Source organism: Paramormyrops kingsleyae, chromosome 9 (assembly GCF_048594095.1).
Source record: "Paramormyrops kingsleyae isolate MSU_618 chromosome 9, PKINGS_0.4, whole genome shotgun sequence".
Taxonomy (NCBI): domain Eukaryota; kingdom Metazoa; phylum Chordata; class Actinopteri; order Osteoglossiformes; family Mormyridae; genus Paramormyrops; species Paramormyrops kingsleyae.
Window position 1 is genome coordinate 26,216,188 of NC_132805.1, and position 19,259 is coordinate 26,235,446.

At 51.1% G+C, this 19,259-nt stretch overlaps 2 protein-coding genes across 7 annotated transcripts in view; both read right to left on the reverse strand.

Annotated features, from left to right (window-relative positions):
* On the reverse strand, positions 1-11,182 carry tars2 (threonyl-tRNA synthetase 2, mitochondrial). Of its 5 annotated transcripts, none has more exons than XR_002840427.2 (18): positions 7,235-11,032; positions 6,600-6,775; positions 6,109-6,223; positions 5,035-5,156; positions 4,525-4,633; positions 4,021-4,085; positions 3,189-3,267; positions 2,963-3,106; positions 2,790-2,888; positions 2,450-2,616; positions 2,193-2,355; positions 1,457-1,594; positions 1,144-1,221; positions 932-1,032; positions 744-845; positions 541-647; positions 338-452; positions 1-239 (listed from the first exon to the last, which is right to left on the reverse strand). XR_002840427.2 is itself a non-coding variant. In XM_023830025.1 (18 exons), exons 1-18 carry the CDS (start codon positions 11,138-11,140, stop codon positions 97-99), a joined length of 2,040 nt encoding a protein of 679 aa, XP_023685793.1. In that variant the 5' UTR covers positions 11,141-11,182; the 3' UTR covers positions 1-96. The 5 variants fall into 5 exon arrangements, 3 of the variants coding, with proteins under 3 accessions (XP_023685793.1, XP_023685792.1, XP_072572758.1); XM_023830025.1 differs by lacking the exon at positions 7,235-11,032 and adding an exon at positions 11,090-11,182 and having other exon boundaries at positions 541-613; XM_023830024.2 differs by having other exon boundaries at positions 541-613; positions 7,235-11,031.
* rprd2a (regulation of nuclear pre-mRNA domain containing 2a) overlaps positions 11,090-19,259 on the reverse strand; it is a 23,075-nt gene continuing 14,905 nt past the window's right edge. The window contains exons 2-11 of one of the 2 annotated variants that reach the window (XR_002840426.2): positions 16,760-16,889; positions 16,351-16,472; positions 16,168-16,220; positions 15,947-16,088; positions 15,420-15,595; positions 14,920-15,310; positions 14,349-14,603; positions 14,054-14,257; positions 11,298-13,785; positions 11,090-11,184 (exon numbers count right to left, since the gene is read on the reverse strand). Coding sequence is in view for 1 of the 2 variants with exons in the window: in XM_023830020.2 (XP_023685788.1) it covers positions 11,378-13,785; positions 14,054-14,257; positions 14,349-14,603; positions 14,920-15,310; positions 15,420-15,595; positions 15,947-16,073; positions 16,168-16,220; positions 16,351-16,472; positions 16,760-16,889 (3,866 nt within the window). In the remaining variant the exon portion in view is untranslated. Of the gene's footprint in view, positions 11,185-11,297; positions 13,786-14,053; positions 14,258-14,348; positions 14,604-14,919; positions 15,311-15,419; positions 15,596-15,946; positions 16,089-16,167; positions 16,221-16,350; positions 16,473-16,759; positions 16,890-19,259 lie in introns of those variants that run through there. The other variant, XM_023830020.2, reaches the window with a different exon arrangement.

The window sequence follows — 19,259 nt, forward strand, 5'->3', positions numbered from 1 at the left end:
TGGTTTAAATACTTTATTATAAAAATCGATACAGCAGAATGGGGCGGGGGGGGAAGTATCCTTGGCTTTCTGGGGCGTTTTGCCGGTGCTCCTTCTTCAGAAGCCATCCAGGTTGCTCCTGGACTCTCTGATTTCTGCCAGGGCCCCCAGCACCTCGTCCACGGCCCGTTGGCCAAGCTGCAGGCCCCCCCGGGTCCGCACACTCGCCGTCCCGCTGGTGGCCTCCTTCTCCCCCACCACTGATGGCCCCCAAGGGAAGAGAGACGTAGGAAACACATGGGTGAGTGTGGAATGGAACGCGTGCTGCCGTGGGGCTGCGTCTGCCCCCCGCCCTCACCTAGTATGTAGTTGTACTGCGCGAGCTGAGCAGAGCGGATCTTCTTATTTAAGGTGGCCCCATGGTCACCATCCATGTCTGTGATGAAGCCAGACTCACGGAACCTCCTTACCACCTTAAGGAGACCAGGACAGAGTATGAGTACGGCTCATAAACAAGTGCCGGCATGTGCACGCACACACTACCTCCGTCCGCTGGCTGACCTGCTGTGCGTACTCCTCCACGTGACTCCCCACTGGTAACACCATGACCTGTGCTGGGGAGAGCCACAGGGGCCTGAGGGCGGCAATGGGGAGCAGGGCGAGGAGACCTATGTTACGGAGGAATGGCTTGGGTGGGGGTCACACACACACACACACACACACACACACACACAGACAGACAAGCCTGGCTGACAGTGACTCACCATCGCCCCCCGAAGTGCTCAGCCAGGATGGCGATCATGCGCTCCAGAGAGCCCAGCACGGCTCTGTGGATCAGCACCGGCCTGCACACCACTCCGTCTGCACTGGACACACCCCCCTCACAGCTCTCAGTAAGTAGCAGATCCCCCAGGGGACGCAGAGGCCGGCGGAATTGCAGTCACACACTGACCTCACGTACTGCAACTGGAACCTGATCGGCAGCTGGAAGTCTAACTGGATGGTGGCGCACTGGTGCTGTCGCCCAGTGGCATCGCGGATCTGGATGTCAACCTGGGCCAACAGAGGATATTGATGCTGATGTGCGGGTCTCCCCTAACCCAACCCCCTGGTACCGCCCCCATCCTATCCCCTCCCCCCAGCACAGCCCCCCCCCGTCCTCACCTTGGGCCCATAGAAGGCCCCATCCCCGGGGTTCACGTCCCACGGCTCCCCAAACTGCTGCAGGCTTTTCTCCAGTTGCTGGGGCCCCAAAAGAAAAGAGAGAGAGAGACAAAAGGGAAGGTCAGAGGTGGGGTCACTGCTCTGTGTGCGGCAGCCGGGGGGAGGGGCGGGGGGGGGGTTCAAGGGAGGGGGGCTCTTCCTCCTCATCCGGGAATCTCTCAGGATGACGCAGCAGTGAGAAAAAGGGACACGTTAGGTGATTGGCAGCCCGCGTGATATGTGGGGATGGGGGGGGGGGGGGGCACGGCCTCACCTGCTCGGCGCTGCCCCACAGAGGGGCGTCTCCCAGGAAGGACGGAGGGCGCGTGGACAGCAGGCAGCGGAAGGAGAAGCCAAACACTGTGTAGACGCTGCGCACAAACTCCAGACAGGAAGTGATCTCGCCCTCTAGCTGCCAACACGATAAGAGAGAGTGACGGCACAGGCAGGCAGCATGGACGACACGCTGGTGCCATGCTTAGGGACCGTTTCCTGAACAAGCGAAACACCTACGGCCTAAAATCACACCTCAGCTATTTAATCAGCTGGAGAGGCAGCAGGCCAGGGTGAAGGTCCAACAGCAGCGTTCCGCAGCCCGGCCAGGAGATGCTACCTACCGCCCTCCCCAGCGATGGGGGGATGGCAAATCAGATGACAGGGTTCCAGAGGCTCACGCAGCTGTCCCAAAACTGCAGAACCAACCCAGCTGACCGACGGGTCACATTTGACAAAGGGGAGGTGGGCTGGTTAAACTTCTATGACAAGAGGACATAATGGGGAGGGCAGGACTACAAGGTGGCCTGCTATCCAATCACATGCCAGGAAGGCTATCCCTGGGGAGGACTTGAATGGCTGAGCCCACACGGATTTCACGGTCCACTTTCGACTACTGGAATAATGAAACACATCTTGGGGGACCTGAAGGCAGCGAGCCTCCCCAGTCAGAGGCCATCTGCACCCCCGCTCCTAAACAAATACAGGTGCTGGCTATGAGGGGAGGAGGGGCGTACCTGCTCGGGGGTGCAGAAGATGTGGGCGTCGTCCTGGCAGAAGCGGCGGACCCTGGTCAGGCCCGTGAGCGCCCCCGAGTGTTCATTGCGATGCAGTGCACCGAAGTCTGCCCAGCGTAAGGGCAGCTCCCGCCAGGAGCGAACCCGCTGCTCAAACATGACACTGGGGGGGGAAGCATTTTATTGGTGGCATCATGTCATCCTGCCCAGGTACCACAGCAACCTAGACTGCACCCGCAAGCCTGGTCGGTTCTCACCAGTGGGCGGGGCAGTTCATCGGCTTGAGGGCGTAGGTGTGCGGGGGGCACTGCACCAAGAACATGTTCTCGCTGTAGTGCTCCCAGTGGCCAGAGCGCTTCCATAATGTGGTGTTGTACAGGGTAGGGGTCACGACCTCACTGAAGCCACGCCTCCGGTACTCACTCTAAATGGAAAGGAGGACAGGAGGAAGTGGGGCAAAGGGGAGGGGGGCAGGAAGGAGGAGAGGGATGAGGACGACAGTCACACAAAGCTGAGAGTTAGTGATGCTGGACTGAGACTCTGTGCGTGTACATGCGTGTACGTGCACATGCGTGTGTGTATAAGTGTCTCCGGTACCTTAATGAAGTCTGTGAGCGTGTTGTAGATGTGAGCCCCCTTCGGGAAGAAGAAGCAGCTACCGGGACTGACGTCATTGAAGAAGAACAGCTCCTGGTCCTGGGAGACATGGAGTCAGCTGTAGACGGACAGATGGGAATAAAGTGATGGTCGTCATGGCGACGGCACCTCACCCTGCCGATGCGCCTGTGGTCCCGGCGGTGAGCTTCCTCCAGCTCTCTTTCCCACTCCTCCTTTTCTCTGTGACCCGGGAAGGACACCCCCAGCACCCTTGACATGCCACCCGGGGGAGAGCTCTCCATAGCCAACGCCGACACCTGTGGGTGCATTAGGCAGAGGCGTGAATCCCCTTGCAAAGCTTCTCGTGGATGCAGGCGGACGGGAGCTTCCCTGACTCACCTGCAGCAGCTTGAACAGCTTGAGGTAGCCGGTGTGAGGGAGGAGAGGCCCAGCGCAAAGCCCTACAGCATCGCCACACCTACGGTAACGGGCCAGAGACGGTGACAGAAAGACAGGTCACATGATTAGCAGGGGGCACTTCACTCAAGTCAACAAGGCAATGAGAGGAAGGGAATTCGCCGGGAGGCCCAGAAACACCACAGGGTGAAGGTGACGTCTCCTCATGAGCAAACGTGCATCTCACCAACTGTTCACTTCAACTTATCACCTCAGAACATCATGCAAATATTTACTAGGTAGCTTCTTTACCAGCTTCAGCTTCTAGGGTTACAGATCACCTTTTAAACTTGAGTATCCCCTCATTACAGAGTCTGTCAAAACCACTACTGGAACAGGGACGTTACATAAGCTCAAACCTTTCCAGATGTTTCCGGAACCTCCCACTGCACAATAAGCAGACAATTTGTTCTTTTTTTTGCTAAACATTTCATAAGAAGCACAAATTACTGACTGGGAAGTGAAACTGAGGTCTTAAAGATTGTTTGGCAATTATGTTTCCAGGCAACATGTGGGGACTTTTTGTACAGAGCAATCGAGGATATCCGGGATTCCAACCAACAACCATCAGGTGCCCTTAACCACCAGCCAGTGTCATATTACTACTGGCACAGTAAAAACTGTCTTTCCATACTCTGAGTCTAAGGGCTGGGGGTGCTTTCAATGGCAGGGGTCTTTTAGTTGCAGTTCACCAGCAGAAGTGAGTGTAAATGAAAGGAACATGCGGTGATACACTGGCTAAGTGATATGAGAAGCAATGCATTGTGGGACAGACCTGTAGACAGTTACAGTTGGACTGATCAGCCGCTCTTCAATCAGCTGCAGCCTCGGTGAGCTGTCCTGCGTGAGCCAACATACACATTGTAACAGTTTGAATGATCGAGAGCCACAAGAGAACAAGAAACCGAGTGGAAAGTCAGGGCGCGCGCTGCCACCCTGAAGCCAACTCATATACAGACAGTGTTTGGCAGGAAGTGCCTTTGAAATGTTTGCCAATGGTTACTGGAGAAAAAAAAAAACGTATAGCAATACTGCCATCTAGTGGTTTGATTAGAGCGTCAATCTAACTGGCAATGACGGCCATGCATGGATTAGAGGGCTAATAGGTGACTTGTGGGGGTTATGCGATGGTCCCTCTCTCTGCCTTTCTGTCTCTGACACACACACACACACACACACACACACACACACACCTGATGACTTATCCAGCAGGTTGGCAGCACAGAGGATCAGACGGGGGACTGACACAGAAACAGAGGCAAGCAGAAGACATCCGTACCTTGAAAAGTTCCTTCAGCTGATGGGTGCTGAGCTGCAGTCTGGTGAAGGGGAGTCTGAGGGCAGCCATTCGGCTGCATTTCTCTGCCACTTCATCCAGAGGAAGGAGGCTGAGCGAGAGCCAGCAAAGAGAAAGCATGAGAACGCAGAGGGAGACGGCACCCACGATGTCAAAAGAACAGGTTTTTATATATAAACACATAACACACAAAGTGTGTGTGTGTGTGTGTGTGTGTGTATGCATATGAGTGTCCCACCCTGTGTGCTAAGCTTCCTAGAATAGGCCAAAGGTCGTCTTCATAGATAACTGCTTTTTCCCCCATAAGCCTTGTTTACAACTCCATAAACAATGGCTGACAAAGGTAGCAGCTATCAACAGCCCCTCACCAGCTTGTCAGACTGAACTCTAACACTGACCATGAATGGAGGATCCCTGCCTTGCCTGCGTGACCCACAGACATTGTATACTCAAGGGGTGACTCCAGCACCAAAATCCAGGGGTGTCGCTTACCCCTCTGCTAGGTGGTAATCGCAGTAGAAGCTGCTCTCAGACGTTCCCTCCCAACACACTTCCGCCCCAAACAGCTGCTCCAGCACCGCTGCTAGGACACACGCTCCGGAACGCCACAGCACCTGGGAACCAGACAGGGACGGAACACGCCAGGTTACCACCGGGCCACCGGAAGTCGGCATGAGGAGATCCTCTAACTCCTGTCATATGCAGGAAATGAACGAAACAATTACACTGCAGCATGTAATAAAGAGAAAACATCTAATTTAGAGAAACCGTAAGCTTATTGCTGTGGAGGGAACATGAGCACTGTACCGGGGATGCCTCAACAAGCCTCTCAGGCCAAGTTCAAATACTAAAGAAGTGGGCAATTAATAAGCCAGAAGAAGAATCCAAAAAACTATCCCATTACCCAAGGCCGACCCTGACATCACGGGGGCAGGGGGTTGGGAGGCTTGGTGGACCCTGACGTCATGGGGGGGGTGGGATGGGGGGCGGACACACACGTGAAGACAACAGGGGAGGCGCAATATTCCCGGGAGGAGCAGCACAGTTTCAGTGCCAGCGGGCACAGAGCCACCTCCAGTGTGAGCAACGAGGGAAAACTGGCATAAAAATCACTGCTATTAGCAAAGGCGCATTAGCATGGCCTGACAGCTCACTACAATGGTGTAGTTGTTTAGCAGGGGTTGGCAGGGCAGCGATGAAAAAATAATGTTGGCCAGAGAGGACATAGGACAGAGAAGGTAATAGCTTTTGCCTGGGGTTGGTGAGGGGGGCGGGAAATGCACCGGGGTAAGCTGTGCCGTTCCTGGCTAATACGTCACCAGAGGCATTTATGGAAAAGAAATAACGGCATAGAATGTGAAATCACCAGAGAACCTAACCAGCCTGAAATCACTGGATGGATGGATATTTTAAAGTACTGGCTGCACACCAAAGCTTTAGGAGGTGGGACTGTATAACGGAGCCTTGGACCACAGCCAATGTTTTGCAGGTGACTTGCAGCCTTTTGCCCTCCACTTCCCCCTTTGGGAGAGGTACGGAGACCGGCTGCGGCACGGGGCTGCTCACCTGCCGACCTTCAGCATTGTCATAGCCGAGCAGATGCAGCTCACAGTCTCCCTCCAGGGGGCGATGCAGCTCCCAGAGTTCTCCATTCACCCTGCCAACCACAGCACCCTTTACCCTGTTAAGACACAGGTGGGGGGGGGGGATGACCAACCATAAACTTGTGGGGGGAAAAAAACAAATCAAAACTTAAAAAAAAAACCTAATCATCCCCACCACCATCCGATCTGAAAATTATTGCCCCAACTGACAGACAACCTCATCCATTTTTACTGGAGTGGGATTTCTGGGTATAATTGCTCTTAACCATCTCGCTACCCACTGGCCAATAACGAGTCAACCAAACAATCAAAAAGAAGATAAAAATCCAGGAGAAGAATAACAAAGATGGCTGTGTGAAGAGGTTAACCCTGAAGCAGCAGAATGGGGCTCTGAGGTATAAACACAACAAAAAGAGTTATGAAGCTATTTCCCTGCCGTCTCTGGGGTAATACCGCGCTCTCTCTGCAACCAGCAGGGGCGTCGTGATTCCGGCTGTCCCCTTCACAATGCTCCCATCCTGCAGCTGGACTGAGAGACCCTCTCCCTTTTCCCCCACCGCCCTGTCCTCCTGGCTCTCCCAGAGGGCCTCAAAACGCCGCAGGCGTTCCAATATCCCAGGCTGTGCTGGCTGAGGAAGGAGTGAGCAAAGGTGGAAAGGAGGAGAGGAGAGGACAGCACATTACATAAAGTTTAAACCAAATAACTACAATTACATTAGTAATGTGAATCCATCCTGACTCGTTATAGTGAACCTTCTGTTCAATAGGAATGACATCATACACTTTAAACTATGATTTTAACGCCGGCAAAACCGTAAAAATACAAAGTTAATAAATACTATTGATAATAATAATTAAGTATTATGCATTATAAAGACATCCTATCTACTGCCTATTTAACACGCACGTGGTTTCACAAGCTTTTCCAAGCTTCTGATACCACGGCTGACGTTGAAGTTACCAGAATGAGTTTATTAAGTATTCATTAAACCGAAGGTCAATTATGTCAGAACAGCTCTCAAATTATGATAGACACAAAAGGAACCAATTAAGGTGGCTAATTAACTTATCCGAGTAATAACGCACACCTTACAATACCGCCTGCAGGACCAAAGAACGGGAAACGCCTTAGTCCGATACACAGACCAGCCCTTGAAGATAATATCCAACATCCCGACTGCTGCGCTTACAACAGCACAGTCATGACAGCCACTCCACACTTATTCCCCTTGTCTGCTCTCTAGCAAGCCGCCATGACACCGGAATCACAAGAGAAAGACGCAGACTGGAGCTGATTGGCTACACGCAGGTGGGCGGAGACCAGGCTGTGTAGGAACTCGCGCGCGCCCCAAGCCATTTCCGCGGATTTGCGGAGCAACTGCAAGCTTGTGTGTGCAGCTCAAGCTTTCCAACACACAGCGAATGTGCACTATTGCCCCGCCAAATGCGACGCCTTTCTGCGGGGGCCAGCACCGTTGTGCTGCTCTGTCACCACTAGGCTCGACACATATGTGACAGTATCGGCGAATCAGAAATGGGGCCGCAAGAGGGCGAGTGCATATACTGCTGCTGTACAAGGAGCAGATCTATTAACTACAGTGGATCCTGCAGATGTCTCTTTGTGCCACCACACGCATGCTACTGGTGTGTTTTCCTAAGCTTTATTGAGGTAAATATTCAAGGGTAATGTACACATCACACATGGACGACATCAGTGCGCAGAACGATTAGGTTCACTACGATCTTATCTATTGGGCATGTATTGATCCGTGCCTATTTGCATTGCAGTGTAACCCGTTAGACGGCTGCAATTTAGCAAGAGCAAACAAGTTGCAACGTTGCCCAAGGCTGCTGGACAAGTCTCCGTGGCTAATTTCCAAACCCCTTATATACATTTATATAAAAATGTAACACTCCCTACGCATTTTGTTGCCGGGTTGCCGCACTACAAGAATCACGTCGTTTACGAAATCCCAATTTTATTTCTTATTTCACACCACTTTGCATTTGGCTGTAGCATAGCTGTCCGCGATATCAAGGCAGTGAGGTGGCTCGGTAGTAGCGGCGATTTTAATTGGCAACAGAAGCGCAAATATTGCGCTTTCCGCTTAAATAATAAAGCCGCATATTAAGATAATGGTCAGTCGTCAGGGATTCAACTAACGCGCAAATATCGAGCGCAGCACAATAAATAATCATTAGTAATAATAAACCAGACAATCTAGAACAGATAGCTGTTATTCAACTACACACATACGGAGCCCCAAAGCCAGAGCGAAGCCCGACTAGCGGCTGCTCGGTCTGCTTTGTAATGGTCGCCCGCCGCGGCTCGCTGCTCTCGCAGAATACAGACAGAACTTCTCTTTAACCCGAGACTGAAAATCTTTCAGTGATTGACGTCTTTGGAAGATGCCATTAACTCACCCCTACTGCAAAATAACATTAAATTATGCCGATTTTATATTAGAAATGCATTCGTATCTAACAGTTAAATACAAATATTTGGATCTATGTTTATGGCGGACAAAGTTATTAGTTTAATAAAAATGATACAAGCCCATGGCCATTACGGCCTTCTTAATATTACTTGAAGGCTGAGTTCCATCGTAACCGATACTTCTAAATTTAACCGCAATTACGTTTCAGTTTTTTCTTCGTGATCATACAGTAAAAACATGCAGAAGACACGAATGAAGGCTACTACTGGCTAATCCACGGTACACAACGCACACAGGACACAGAAACGCGACTGCCATCTCCAGCTACAGTACACTGGTGACTTGGAGTGCAACAGTGACGTCAGCAAGGTCCCCCTACCTCTCACTCCAATAGCCACATTCACTCATTTCACAGGGAACATAAATCAATGTTCAGAACTGATTGAGAAATTTAATAAGATAACACATTTATGCCCAAAGCCTAGAATGGAGTACCCAGTTTATACAGAAGACTAGTAGTTCACTTTCTGGACTGTTGGGGTGGGAATTTGTTTTAGTGGGATTATAATTTAGTGTTTGTATGCGTATGTTCACACAATCACCCTACGTTAGGTACTACAGCAACCAAATATGCTTTCTGTTTAAAACAACATGACCCCAACCTAATACACTGTTAACCAAGAATTGTGGCAGGTTTAAAATTTATGCATTTCAAGTTCATTGCAACTTAGTATTACAATTAAAATCAGTAAGACCTTAAAAATTCTCGGTGATAACGTGAAGAATCGAGAGCTGATAAGGATTACAGAATTACAGAAAACCTAAAATCACTTGGAGTTCTGCCATGTCAGTCTAGGCTGTGACCTGTTTTAATCATAACTGCAAAAAATGTGCAGGACATTTGTTGCTTTCCAGACGGTCGGCATTGTCTGGTAAGAGTCTGCACACACAATGTGAAAGCTTAGATGTTCATACATAATCATTCATATGTAAAGACCTGGGGACGGCTTCATCACAGTCCATATGAAACACCCAGTACACATCAGAACTTTTTCAGATATGGAGGGGGGCAGGGGGTAAACAAAAAACAGGGGGGGAAAGAACATTGTCTGGTAGGATCACAGGCAGCAGTTTTACAATTAGTAAACAAATCCTATCCACAGGCTCCTCTAGATTTCCTATATAAGCTTTAAAAAGCCATTGGGAGTCTTGAAATTACACATGCCCCCCCCCCCCTCCTCAGTTATAAGCAGTTTAATTGTCAAAGCCTTTATTTTGCAGAGTCCAGGCTGTACGCTTGTGTTATAACGGAAACAGAGTTTATTTCTGAGAAGGCGAAATGAGACATCAGACAGGGTGAAAGAGAAAATGGCTGAACAGGAAGGATGGGGGGGGGGGGGGCAAGTGGCAACAGGCATGGCAAAACGTGGAGGGTGAAGGGAGCTGGAGGAAAGAGTGAAGGAACATGCAGGGAGACAGGAGGGCCTGGCTACCGGGCTCAGAGAAACACACACCATTTGTCTGGATGGGACTGACATACAGACAGCATTAATGCGCTTCAGAAACACAAGTGGTTTGGTACGCCAAGCCATAAACAGTAGTTAAAAAAAAAATAAAGGCATCATAAAGAAATGATAATCGTAATACCCAGAACTGTAAATAAAGTATCCTTTCTTGGTTGTTTTCAAACTCTGGTTTTTATTACAGTCAGTACATGTAAAAGCTTTAAGAGAACTGGAAGAGAGTCACGTCTCAAAGCACCCCGTCCCTAGCTTATTGGATTTAAGTCTCTCCGTCACTTTTTTGTTTGCTGGTTTGATGTCAAAGCAATATTTCAGTGATAGCGCCCAGTAAGGCTCACATCATCCTCCTCAGTCATTAAAACATCCTTCTGTGGGATGGATGAGACACCCTGGTGCCTTATAAACACAGCTGTCATGTGCTATGTACAGCGTGAAGTTTGGCTCCGCTGCGGCTGTTTCAAACTAACGGCTCACAATTACAATGGTAACAATAGTAATACTAGCAAGGACTCAAATTCTTTTGTCTCCAGCTACAAACAGTAAATGCAGACAACAGAACTATATAGCAATAACCCACTCTTTCGACCTATACATTTAGATGTCTGAAATGTATAGAGGGGAAAGACATTATATACAAATATCAGAGTCAGCACGGCACAGGGGACTCTGGAGATTAGTCCTTGGGGATTTGGGGGAGACAGGGCTGGAGGGGACCTAAATGAAGGTAAAGGGATCTCTGAAATGACTACTTTACTTTAAAAGAATTTGCCCATGATGTTGAAAACATGCAAAGGCAGGGGGCTAAAACCTCACACTGCTTCTCAGAAGGTATAAACAGAATACAACAAAGGAGAACAAGGAAAATAACCTGTTATTCACCCTTCGCAGTGACCCCCTCTCCCCACTCTACCCCACCCCCTGCTCCGACTCATGTTAAGCAGTACACACAAAAAAAAAAACAGAAGGGCAAGTAAATAACCACCTCTTTTTTCCTTCTCTTTATTATACCATCTGCAGGTAGTTCTCCTTCCATCGTGGCCTACATGACGCTCCCATCATTTGCTATGGGTCTTGGAGCTGGGGGGGTCATTGGCATGTGAGGGACATAAGCGCACAACCATGTAGAGCGTATAGTGTGAAGCAGTGAATGCAGTGATTACACAGGGAGCATTGCACCACTGTCTATTTACCGTGCGAAGAGGCTGTTCGAGGGTGAAACTGGAGCAGGCCACAACCTCGCAGGAGAAGGGGGGGCGGTTTGATTAACCCTTCAGTAGCGCGGGGGCAGGAAAGGTCTCTTGGGAGGGTAAAAAGGAGCGCCTCTGGGACCGCTCCCCGGGACACCGGCGAAGGGGGGGGCGGGTTTGCCTGCTCGGAACATGGGATCTCGCTCGAAGTGGGGGGGGCGCAGAGGGTGAGGGGGACGCCCGCGGAGAAACTGTCTCTGGGGGGGGGGCACGGGCTGGGGGTGTGGGGGCCGCAGCGGGAGCCTGGGGTTCGGGGAGGGCAGGCGCATGAGTGAAAGGGGGGGTGAGGGGCGCCTGTGGTTGTGAGGCTGCGAATTGGGGTTGGTCAGTGGGCGCTGGGCCTGCTGAAGTGAGGAGGGGGTGGCGGTGTTTCTGTTAGGGGGCAGGAGGGGAGGTGGGTCTCCCGAAGGGGACGTGGGTGCAGAGGAGGCCGATGAGGGTTGGGGGGAGTTGGGGCCATCCCGGGCTCTAGCAAGCAGTGGAGGCGGGGCCCCAGGCGTCCCGGGGCGGTGCAGAGGAGGGGCATGGCACGAGCTGAAGTGCTCCTTCACAGTGGCTGCGTGTGGGAGATCTTTAAACTGAGGGGGGTCGCCAAGCAGGGAGGACATGAGGGGAGGAGGGAGGCTGCTGGGATTGCCCCCCCCCCCCACAGCAGAGCCGCTGCTGCTACTACTGCTGGTGCCACTCCCCCCGCGGTCTCCGGAGTCAGGTCGGCCAGGAGGGAAAGGCAGGGCGCGGTCTACGGGTACCAGCACCCCGCCCACCATGACGGCAGAGGGCGGAGACAGGAAGTCCCGCGGTGGTGGAGGCGGCTGAGGGATGGGAGGAGGAGGGGGCTGCGGGATGGGGGGCGGAGGGGAACTGAAGAAGGAGGTGGGGGGTGGATGCTGGTGGGGGAGGGGACGAGAATGGGGGTCTTCAGCAGGGAAGGGCATGACTGGCCTCTCCTCAAACTGGAACTGCCCCGGAGCAAGGTGGGGGTGGGGAGGCAGGAGATGGGGTGGCGGAGGCAAAGCAGATGAGCCCAAACTCCGGTCATCAGAACCACCCGGCGTGGACAAGGCAGGGGTATTGGGGTGGGGTGGAAGGCCAAGAGAGGGAGGAGGAGCCATGATGGGAGGCAGGGGTGCCTCCATGTACGCCTCGTCATACCAGCCGCCCCCACCACCGCCCGGCCTCGGCCCGGCTCCGCCCCCTCGGCCATGGGGCCGGGAGCCACGGCCAATGACGCGGATGCTCTCCACGGTCTGGATCCTCTCGCCCGACATTCGCCGGTTACTGTAGCCCAGAGTCTCGATGGGAGCTCCCTCCCCACAGGTGGAGGAGGAGACCACGGTTTCGATGCGGTGGTAGTGAGCGCCCTCTGCCTCGCTGGTGGGTGGGGTGCTTCGCGGCGCGTCCTTCTCCCCGCCCTCCCCATGCGACTGCTGCTCACCGCCCCCTTCCTCTGCGCCGCTGCCCATCTTTCGGGGTGCTGCATTCTTCACGCGCTCTGCAGGGGGGACGGGGTGCTGATGGAGAGGCTCCTTGGAGGTCGAGCCCCTCCTCTCACCCAGCCCGTCGTAGTAGCCCGGCTTGCCTGGGCCATGGGTGGCGCCGTAGCTATCCTTCCTGGCTTTGATGTGACCGGGCTTAGGGTCCTGGGCAGCCGGAATCAGAGCCGCCCCAGACACAGAGCTGGAGGTTCTCTTCTTCAGGGTGTCCTCTCCCTTCAGCTTCAAGATTGACTTGGAGGCCTTCTTTTCCACACCGTACCCAGGGTACCGAGAAGAATGATAATCCCCGTCGTTGTCCGCTTGGTTGAAGACGGCCTTGGGCGAGATGGCCACGTCCCAGGAGTCAGTGCGATAGGCAGTGGGAGAGAGGTCGTGCCCTATGGATGCTGGCAGCTTCTTCATGCCCCCCAGAGAGCCGGCCTCCGCCAGGAGCGCGAGGGACTCCGAGCCGGGTTTGTCCATGATCTCATCCTGGGTGGGGGTGCCTCCCGTCTCATCGCGGACGGGCGTCCCGTCCACGTTCTCTGAGCCCAGCAAGGGGCTGTCATTGCTCCCTCCTGGGCCGCTGCCCAGGATAGGGATACCCAGGTTGATGGCACTGAACCCTGGGTTTCCCTGGAGAAATTTATGAATTTTTGATTCTAAACTAGAGGGAGAGGAAGAGGAGGCCGAGGAAGAGGACTCCCTCTCCAGCTCCCTGTCCACCTCCCGCTTATAGTTGTTGCCCGACGGGGGTTTGGGTTTAGCGGCGCTAGGCATCGTAGAAATCTTCCCCACCGGCACCGCTGAGGATGAGGAGATAGAGGAAGGCTCAGGAGAGGTGTATGTGTGGCCCCGCACGGGCACTGGGGCAGTGGGATTCGAGGTCCGTTCCTTGGCCGCATTCGCTGTCACAGAAGTGTTTCCAGCAACACTGTGCAAAAGGGAAGACAGACCTAAAGACAAGGAGGGGGGGGGATGGTGTGTTACAACGATTCACACTCCGGGATCCTCAACGAGATGAGTGGTGGATGAGGATGTACGGAAGCTTGGGATACTGGGTTACAAACTACAGGCAGCAGCCTAGCATCACTACATGCACAATGACACACTGAGGCAGAACCTTTTATTATTACTCATCTGTCTGTGACACAAAAGCCAAGGAAACCCCTGGAGATGCTGAGGAAGACGACGACGCGGGGCCCATCGGTGGGGCGCTCTCACCCTGCAGCCCAGCACTCGGTCCCTGGCTCTTAGACAGGGCGCTCAGAATGCCTTCAGGGGTGATGTCCACACGGGATAAGATGCTGGCCAGCGGGTTTGGAGCCGACGCTCCACCAGGGGATGGTGTGCCGGGCTTCACCGCCGAACCCTGAGCCGACGGGGTGGTGGGCGTTCCCGGCGAGGGGCGGGATACTGGGCTGACGCCTAAAATCAGGAGGACGCTGGCAGATTAGTAATGCAGTGATAATTACAGCCTGTACACTAAAGTGCCCTGCTGCCACCAGAATGCACTCACCAGTATTCTTCATCACTGACGTGAGGCTGCTGAGGATGGAACTGATCTTGCCCAGGTCCACGTTGGCCAGGTTGACTGGCAGGGGAGTTGCTGGGGTCCCAGGGGTGCTGGGGGTGGAAGTGACGGGTGGTGCAGGCTTTTTTGAAGGGGGCTCCTCTGAGAGTCGCTGAGGTGGAGCAGCAGGAGGAGCAGCAGGAGCAGCAGCGGCAGGCTTGGGAGCGGCAACAGGGGCCGGCTTTTCTCTGCGCTCCTCCACTGTGGGGACACATAAGATGACACACTCAGGACACAAGGGATGCTTTTGAATGAGCAAAAACTTTTCACTGCTGTAATTTTTACTTCATTACATCGGCACCATTCCCTCAACGAAGATAGGTAGGATAATGGTTAATGAAGAGTTCAAATCCTGAAAGATGTTCAGCTCAGTATTTGAAAAGCTGGAAACTGATCGATGGATGACCACCAACTGACTGCCAAAGCTACCCTGTAGTGCTAGTAAATTAAGCAGAAAAAAGGTTAGTCAGTCATTAAATCAGTAGCCTGCTTATGTACAAAATTAGTCACCCCTAACCTATGATGTTGGTGCTGTCAGCCTCCTCTCCTTCTGAGAGCTCCATGTCCTCCACATCTCTGTTGTCCCCCTCCCCATGCCCGTGCATCTGGCTGTGGGAGCTGCTGGGAGAAGACCTGGGGCCGGCCGTGTCCCCCAGGCTGAAGGCCACATCCCGCCTGTCGTCCACGGCTCTGCCGTCAACATCCATCATGCCAACCAGGTTCCCCGATGTGTCCCCTCTGGCACCCCCAACCCCCATCCCATGAAAGGGGGACTCTGATCCCGTTGGGGACGGAGCGTCCTCAGAGGGGGAGGGGATGGGGGAGTCATCGGGGTCAGGGAGGGCTGCCTTAAGGGCATCAAGCTTGCGCTTCAAGTTAGACACACGGTTGGCAAAGGTCTTGTATGCCTGTGGGAGAGGGGGACAGGAGCATTTGGAAAAGGTCAAGGTCCAGATATCATTAATAGCAGAAACTTGAGCAAGACACCAGGAAAGGGAGTAATTTCCTACAACTCACATTTGCGACAATCTTGACCTCCTTGTACTGCATCTCGTAGAAGACATCAGCATTGGCCAAAGCCTCCAGAAGAGGGGGGCCTCCCTTCACCTGCTGTTCCAGGAAGTTCACAAACTCCTGCAGCTTCCCGCTGCCTTCCTCAAAGTCCTTTGAGAACTTCTTACCTCCAGCCTTATCTGAGAAAGTAGAAAAGACTGTGTGAATTCTAAGAAGGCCTTATCTTAGAATTTAGTGATCAGTGGTCATTGTTGACACACCACAGCACACAGTGCACAACAACGAAATGTGTCCTCTGCATATAACCCATATGTGACATTGTGACATAGCAGGGGGCACTAATTCAGTGCCCGGGGAGCAGTGCTTGGGGGCAGTACCTTGCTCAGGGTTCCTCAGTGGTGCCTTGCTGGTCAGGGATTCGAACCTGCAATCTTTCAATTACAAGTGTGCATCCCTAACCATTACGCCACCACTGCTCACTCATCAGTAAGTAATTAAGGAAGAAGCACCACTAAATGCCAACATGTCACCTTTGAGCCTCTTAAGGGCCTCCGTGCTGCAGACATCGACTCGGAGGGCGGACAGCTGCTTCTCCTTAAGGTCAGCTTCCTCCACAGACTGCTTGTACTTGGACAGCTGCTCTATAAATGCTTGGGGCTGAGGGAGAAAGAGCTGGTATAAGTGTTGGAGCTCAACCCTCAAGCAGTCAAATGTGCCTGTAGATCATTTCAGATGCTGGGCAGACACTTACAGCAAATTCAGCAACAATCTTTGACTTCAGGGCAGCCTTGGGGTTCACTGGGGCTGCAATGAGAACCATTCAAACAGTGAGTTGCCTTTTACCTGCTCCTCCTTTCAGCAGCCCACAGGTCCATGGCCTGCTTGGGCTGTGCATCACCAGGGTAACTGCAGCAGAGTTCACCCACAGACTCACCAGGAGCTGGCTCCTTCTTAGCCAGGCTAGACTTTAGCTCCGTAATAAGCTCTTCTGGATAGACATTCCTCTCCTCCCAGATAGTGAAGATCCTCTCAACAGACTTGCGTACCTTCGCATCCCTGGTGTGCAGGGGAGGAGATGAAGGAAACTGTTTTAGCGCATTCGGTGAGCATTGTTTGTAAGGGTCATACGTAGCTGTATTTCTTAATGAGCTACTTGGCGAGAGCTGCATTCCCGACAGTTACAGTTTCTGTAGTCGCACTTGGTAATGTCACAGGTCCAACGCCAGCATGCTACTCCTGAAGCACAAGCTAGAACACTATCACTCTGACCTACATGCAGGGGTTCCCATGACAGGAGAGAGTAGCCAAGTCCCAAAAATCACCAGTAGGCACAGTCGACTTACTTGACCAGCAAGGCAGCCTCGGGAAGCACTTCTGCAAAGGTGGAGCGGTAGATGATTGCATTCTTCCTCTTGCAGTTCTGAATGACATCATTGGCGAGGTAGAAAAGGTTCAGCCTGTGACTGGGCTCCGCTACAGAAAGACAGTTAACATTAATAGAATATCCAGAGCCGTTTATACTCATTTTGAATCCATTCACAATCAGCAATAACTTTAGGTGAAAAGTAAAAACTGCAGGAAGTACAATGAAAATGCAATAAAAGTCACAAAAAACATTTAAACTGTTACTGAACTGCAATATACTTTAACAATTAAGTTCTAACTATTTGTAATATTTCATGATAAGTACCACTTGCTTTTGCAGGAGATACAAGGACCGCAAGTACTTGGGGAACCTTACAGCTCCCCCAGGGAAGGTTCTAGTGACTCCAGCAGCCAGTCTACAATCTAAATGATGTTTGATAGCAAAGAACACTCTGAGCACAACAAAGGCCAAAAGGACTCCAGCACTATTTGACAAACCAGCATCAAGTTTGTTACTAAATGACAAAGCTGGCCAGTGGTAATTAATGAGGCAAAGCAACTCATACACAGCCTACAGTCAAACTAATTTCCATAATATAAAAAACAGAAATACTTAAATACCGGTGACATTATTAATATGAAGTTAATATACCAATGGCCAAATTATTAAAATACAAGTAAACTAGGTAATGGGGGTGGTCTATTTCCTTGCAGACTGTCAGTTTTAAATGAGTTTATGCTGTTGGCTGCAAAGTTCATTAAAACGCAGAAGACAAACTGACACATGGCCTCCTGACGCGTATCCATGGTTTCACAGGGATCCTCTCACAGGAACCCAAGCAGACTTTTACTGCATGCATCGCTGACATCTTTATAACAAATCTTCCAAGATTAACGCTTAAAACGCAAATGCCTCTGTAACTAAGTAGGTCAACACTTTGTCCTGGTTTTATAAATGGAGTTTACATGTTGTTAGGAAGTCATGAGTTCAGGAGACTAGGAAGCCTCTAAGAGGAGAGGACAGGAAGTCCCCCTGTATCAGGGACCCCAGCCCATTAAAGTCTGAGATACGCAAGCCTCCTTCCCCCTCACAGAGTTGGACTGCCAAGAGATTCTGGACATTCAACCCACAATAATCCCAAGGGAACTCCTGTTCAATCAAACCTAGAATTTGATTTCTTCAACTCGTGGACACCTGGGATATGGCTTATGGTATGGACTGTCTCTACAGCTCCCCCCCCACGTTCACTTCAGTTCAACCTCATGTAGTGTACCTCAACAAATCTGAATGAAATTAGTTTGCCACTGGAATACTGAGAAACATCTGGATTGATTCACTCCATAGCTTAAGAGGGCTCTATGAATGTGTTCATTGTTCGATGGCTAAAACCCGTACTCAGGAATGCACTTATGACTGTCACATTCAGTAAGAGCTGACGCTGAGAAACTACCACGTCAGACTTCCTCAGTGCAGAAAAGTGGGTGGTTGGTGCTTTGCGGTCAGTGTGGAGAAAGCAGTGTTCTGTGGGCGAATATGACTGGCACTGTGCAAATGGGGCCAGGGGGGCACAATTACAGTGTAATTTAAATGCATAAGCAATACAGTCTCTCCCCAGGTTATGATGGGGTTACGTTATGATAAGCTTGTAAGGCTAAAATATCGTGAGGTGAAAATGCATTTTATTACAGTACACCTAACCTACCAAACATAGCCTAGTCCAGTGTATTTCAACCTTTTTTGAGCCATGGCACATTACTTACACTGAAAAAAATCCCACGGCACACCACCAACCAAAAACTTCGGATCAAATCCTAAAAAGTTTGAGTTGTGATCGAATTTTCCCCATAAGAAATAATGGAAAACCAATTAATTGGTTCCGGGCCCAAAAAATTACATCTAAATGTTTTTTTTTAGCATTTAAACTTGATAAAACAAGAAGAGCATATAATGTACTAAACACATCTAAGCACATTTATCAAAACAGTGATTTGTAAAGTAAGAAAATAAATGTATCCAAACAATATGTCCTGCCCCGATCGTCCGCTCCTTCCGTGTACCACGCCCCCTCGTTAACCCCGTGTGGTATCCCCATGTGATCAGCTGGTTCTGGTTGTTGTCATTAGTCCTCTGTATTTCGTCCGCGGTTCAGTTTGTTTCCCTAGTCTGGCCATTGTGTTGTCCGTCTGCGTTTTGCCTGCCTTACCTGTAATTAAACCCCGTATTCCCCGATACCCTGACGTCTGCGCCTTTGTCTCCGGTCTGTCCCCACTCAGCACGACAATATTATTATAATTAAACGTATTAATGGTTTATTATGAATATTAAAATAATGAATAAAATCTTTATTTTAAAATGTATTTTATTATATAATAATAATTACTGTTACTGTCTATCATTGTCAATGTATTTCTACTGTCTAAATATATGTATTCAGCTAGAGTAAACATGCAGGATGCTATCACAGTGAATGCAAGGCT

Bases quoted from the DNA above. Each gene is read 5' to 3' on its own strand.
- tars2 (XM_023830024.2), bottom strand. From the start codon at position 7,318: ATGTTGGATATTATCTTCAAGGGCTGGTCTGTGTATCGGACTAAGGCG. The intron at 4,086-4,524 runs GTACGGATGTCT...TGGCTCACGCAG, and splicing joins AGCTGAAGGAACTTTTCAAG to GACAGCTCACCGAGGCTGCA. The intron at 240-337 runs GTGAGGGCGGGG...GGGGGCCATCAG, and splicing joins GCAGTACAACTACATACTAG to TGGTGGGGGAGAAGGAGGCC.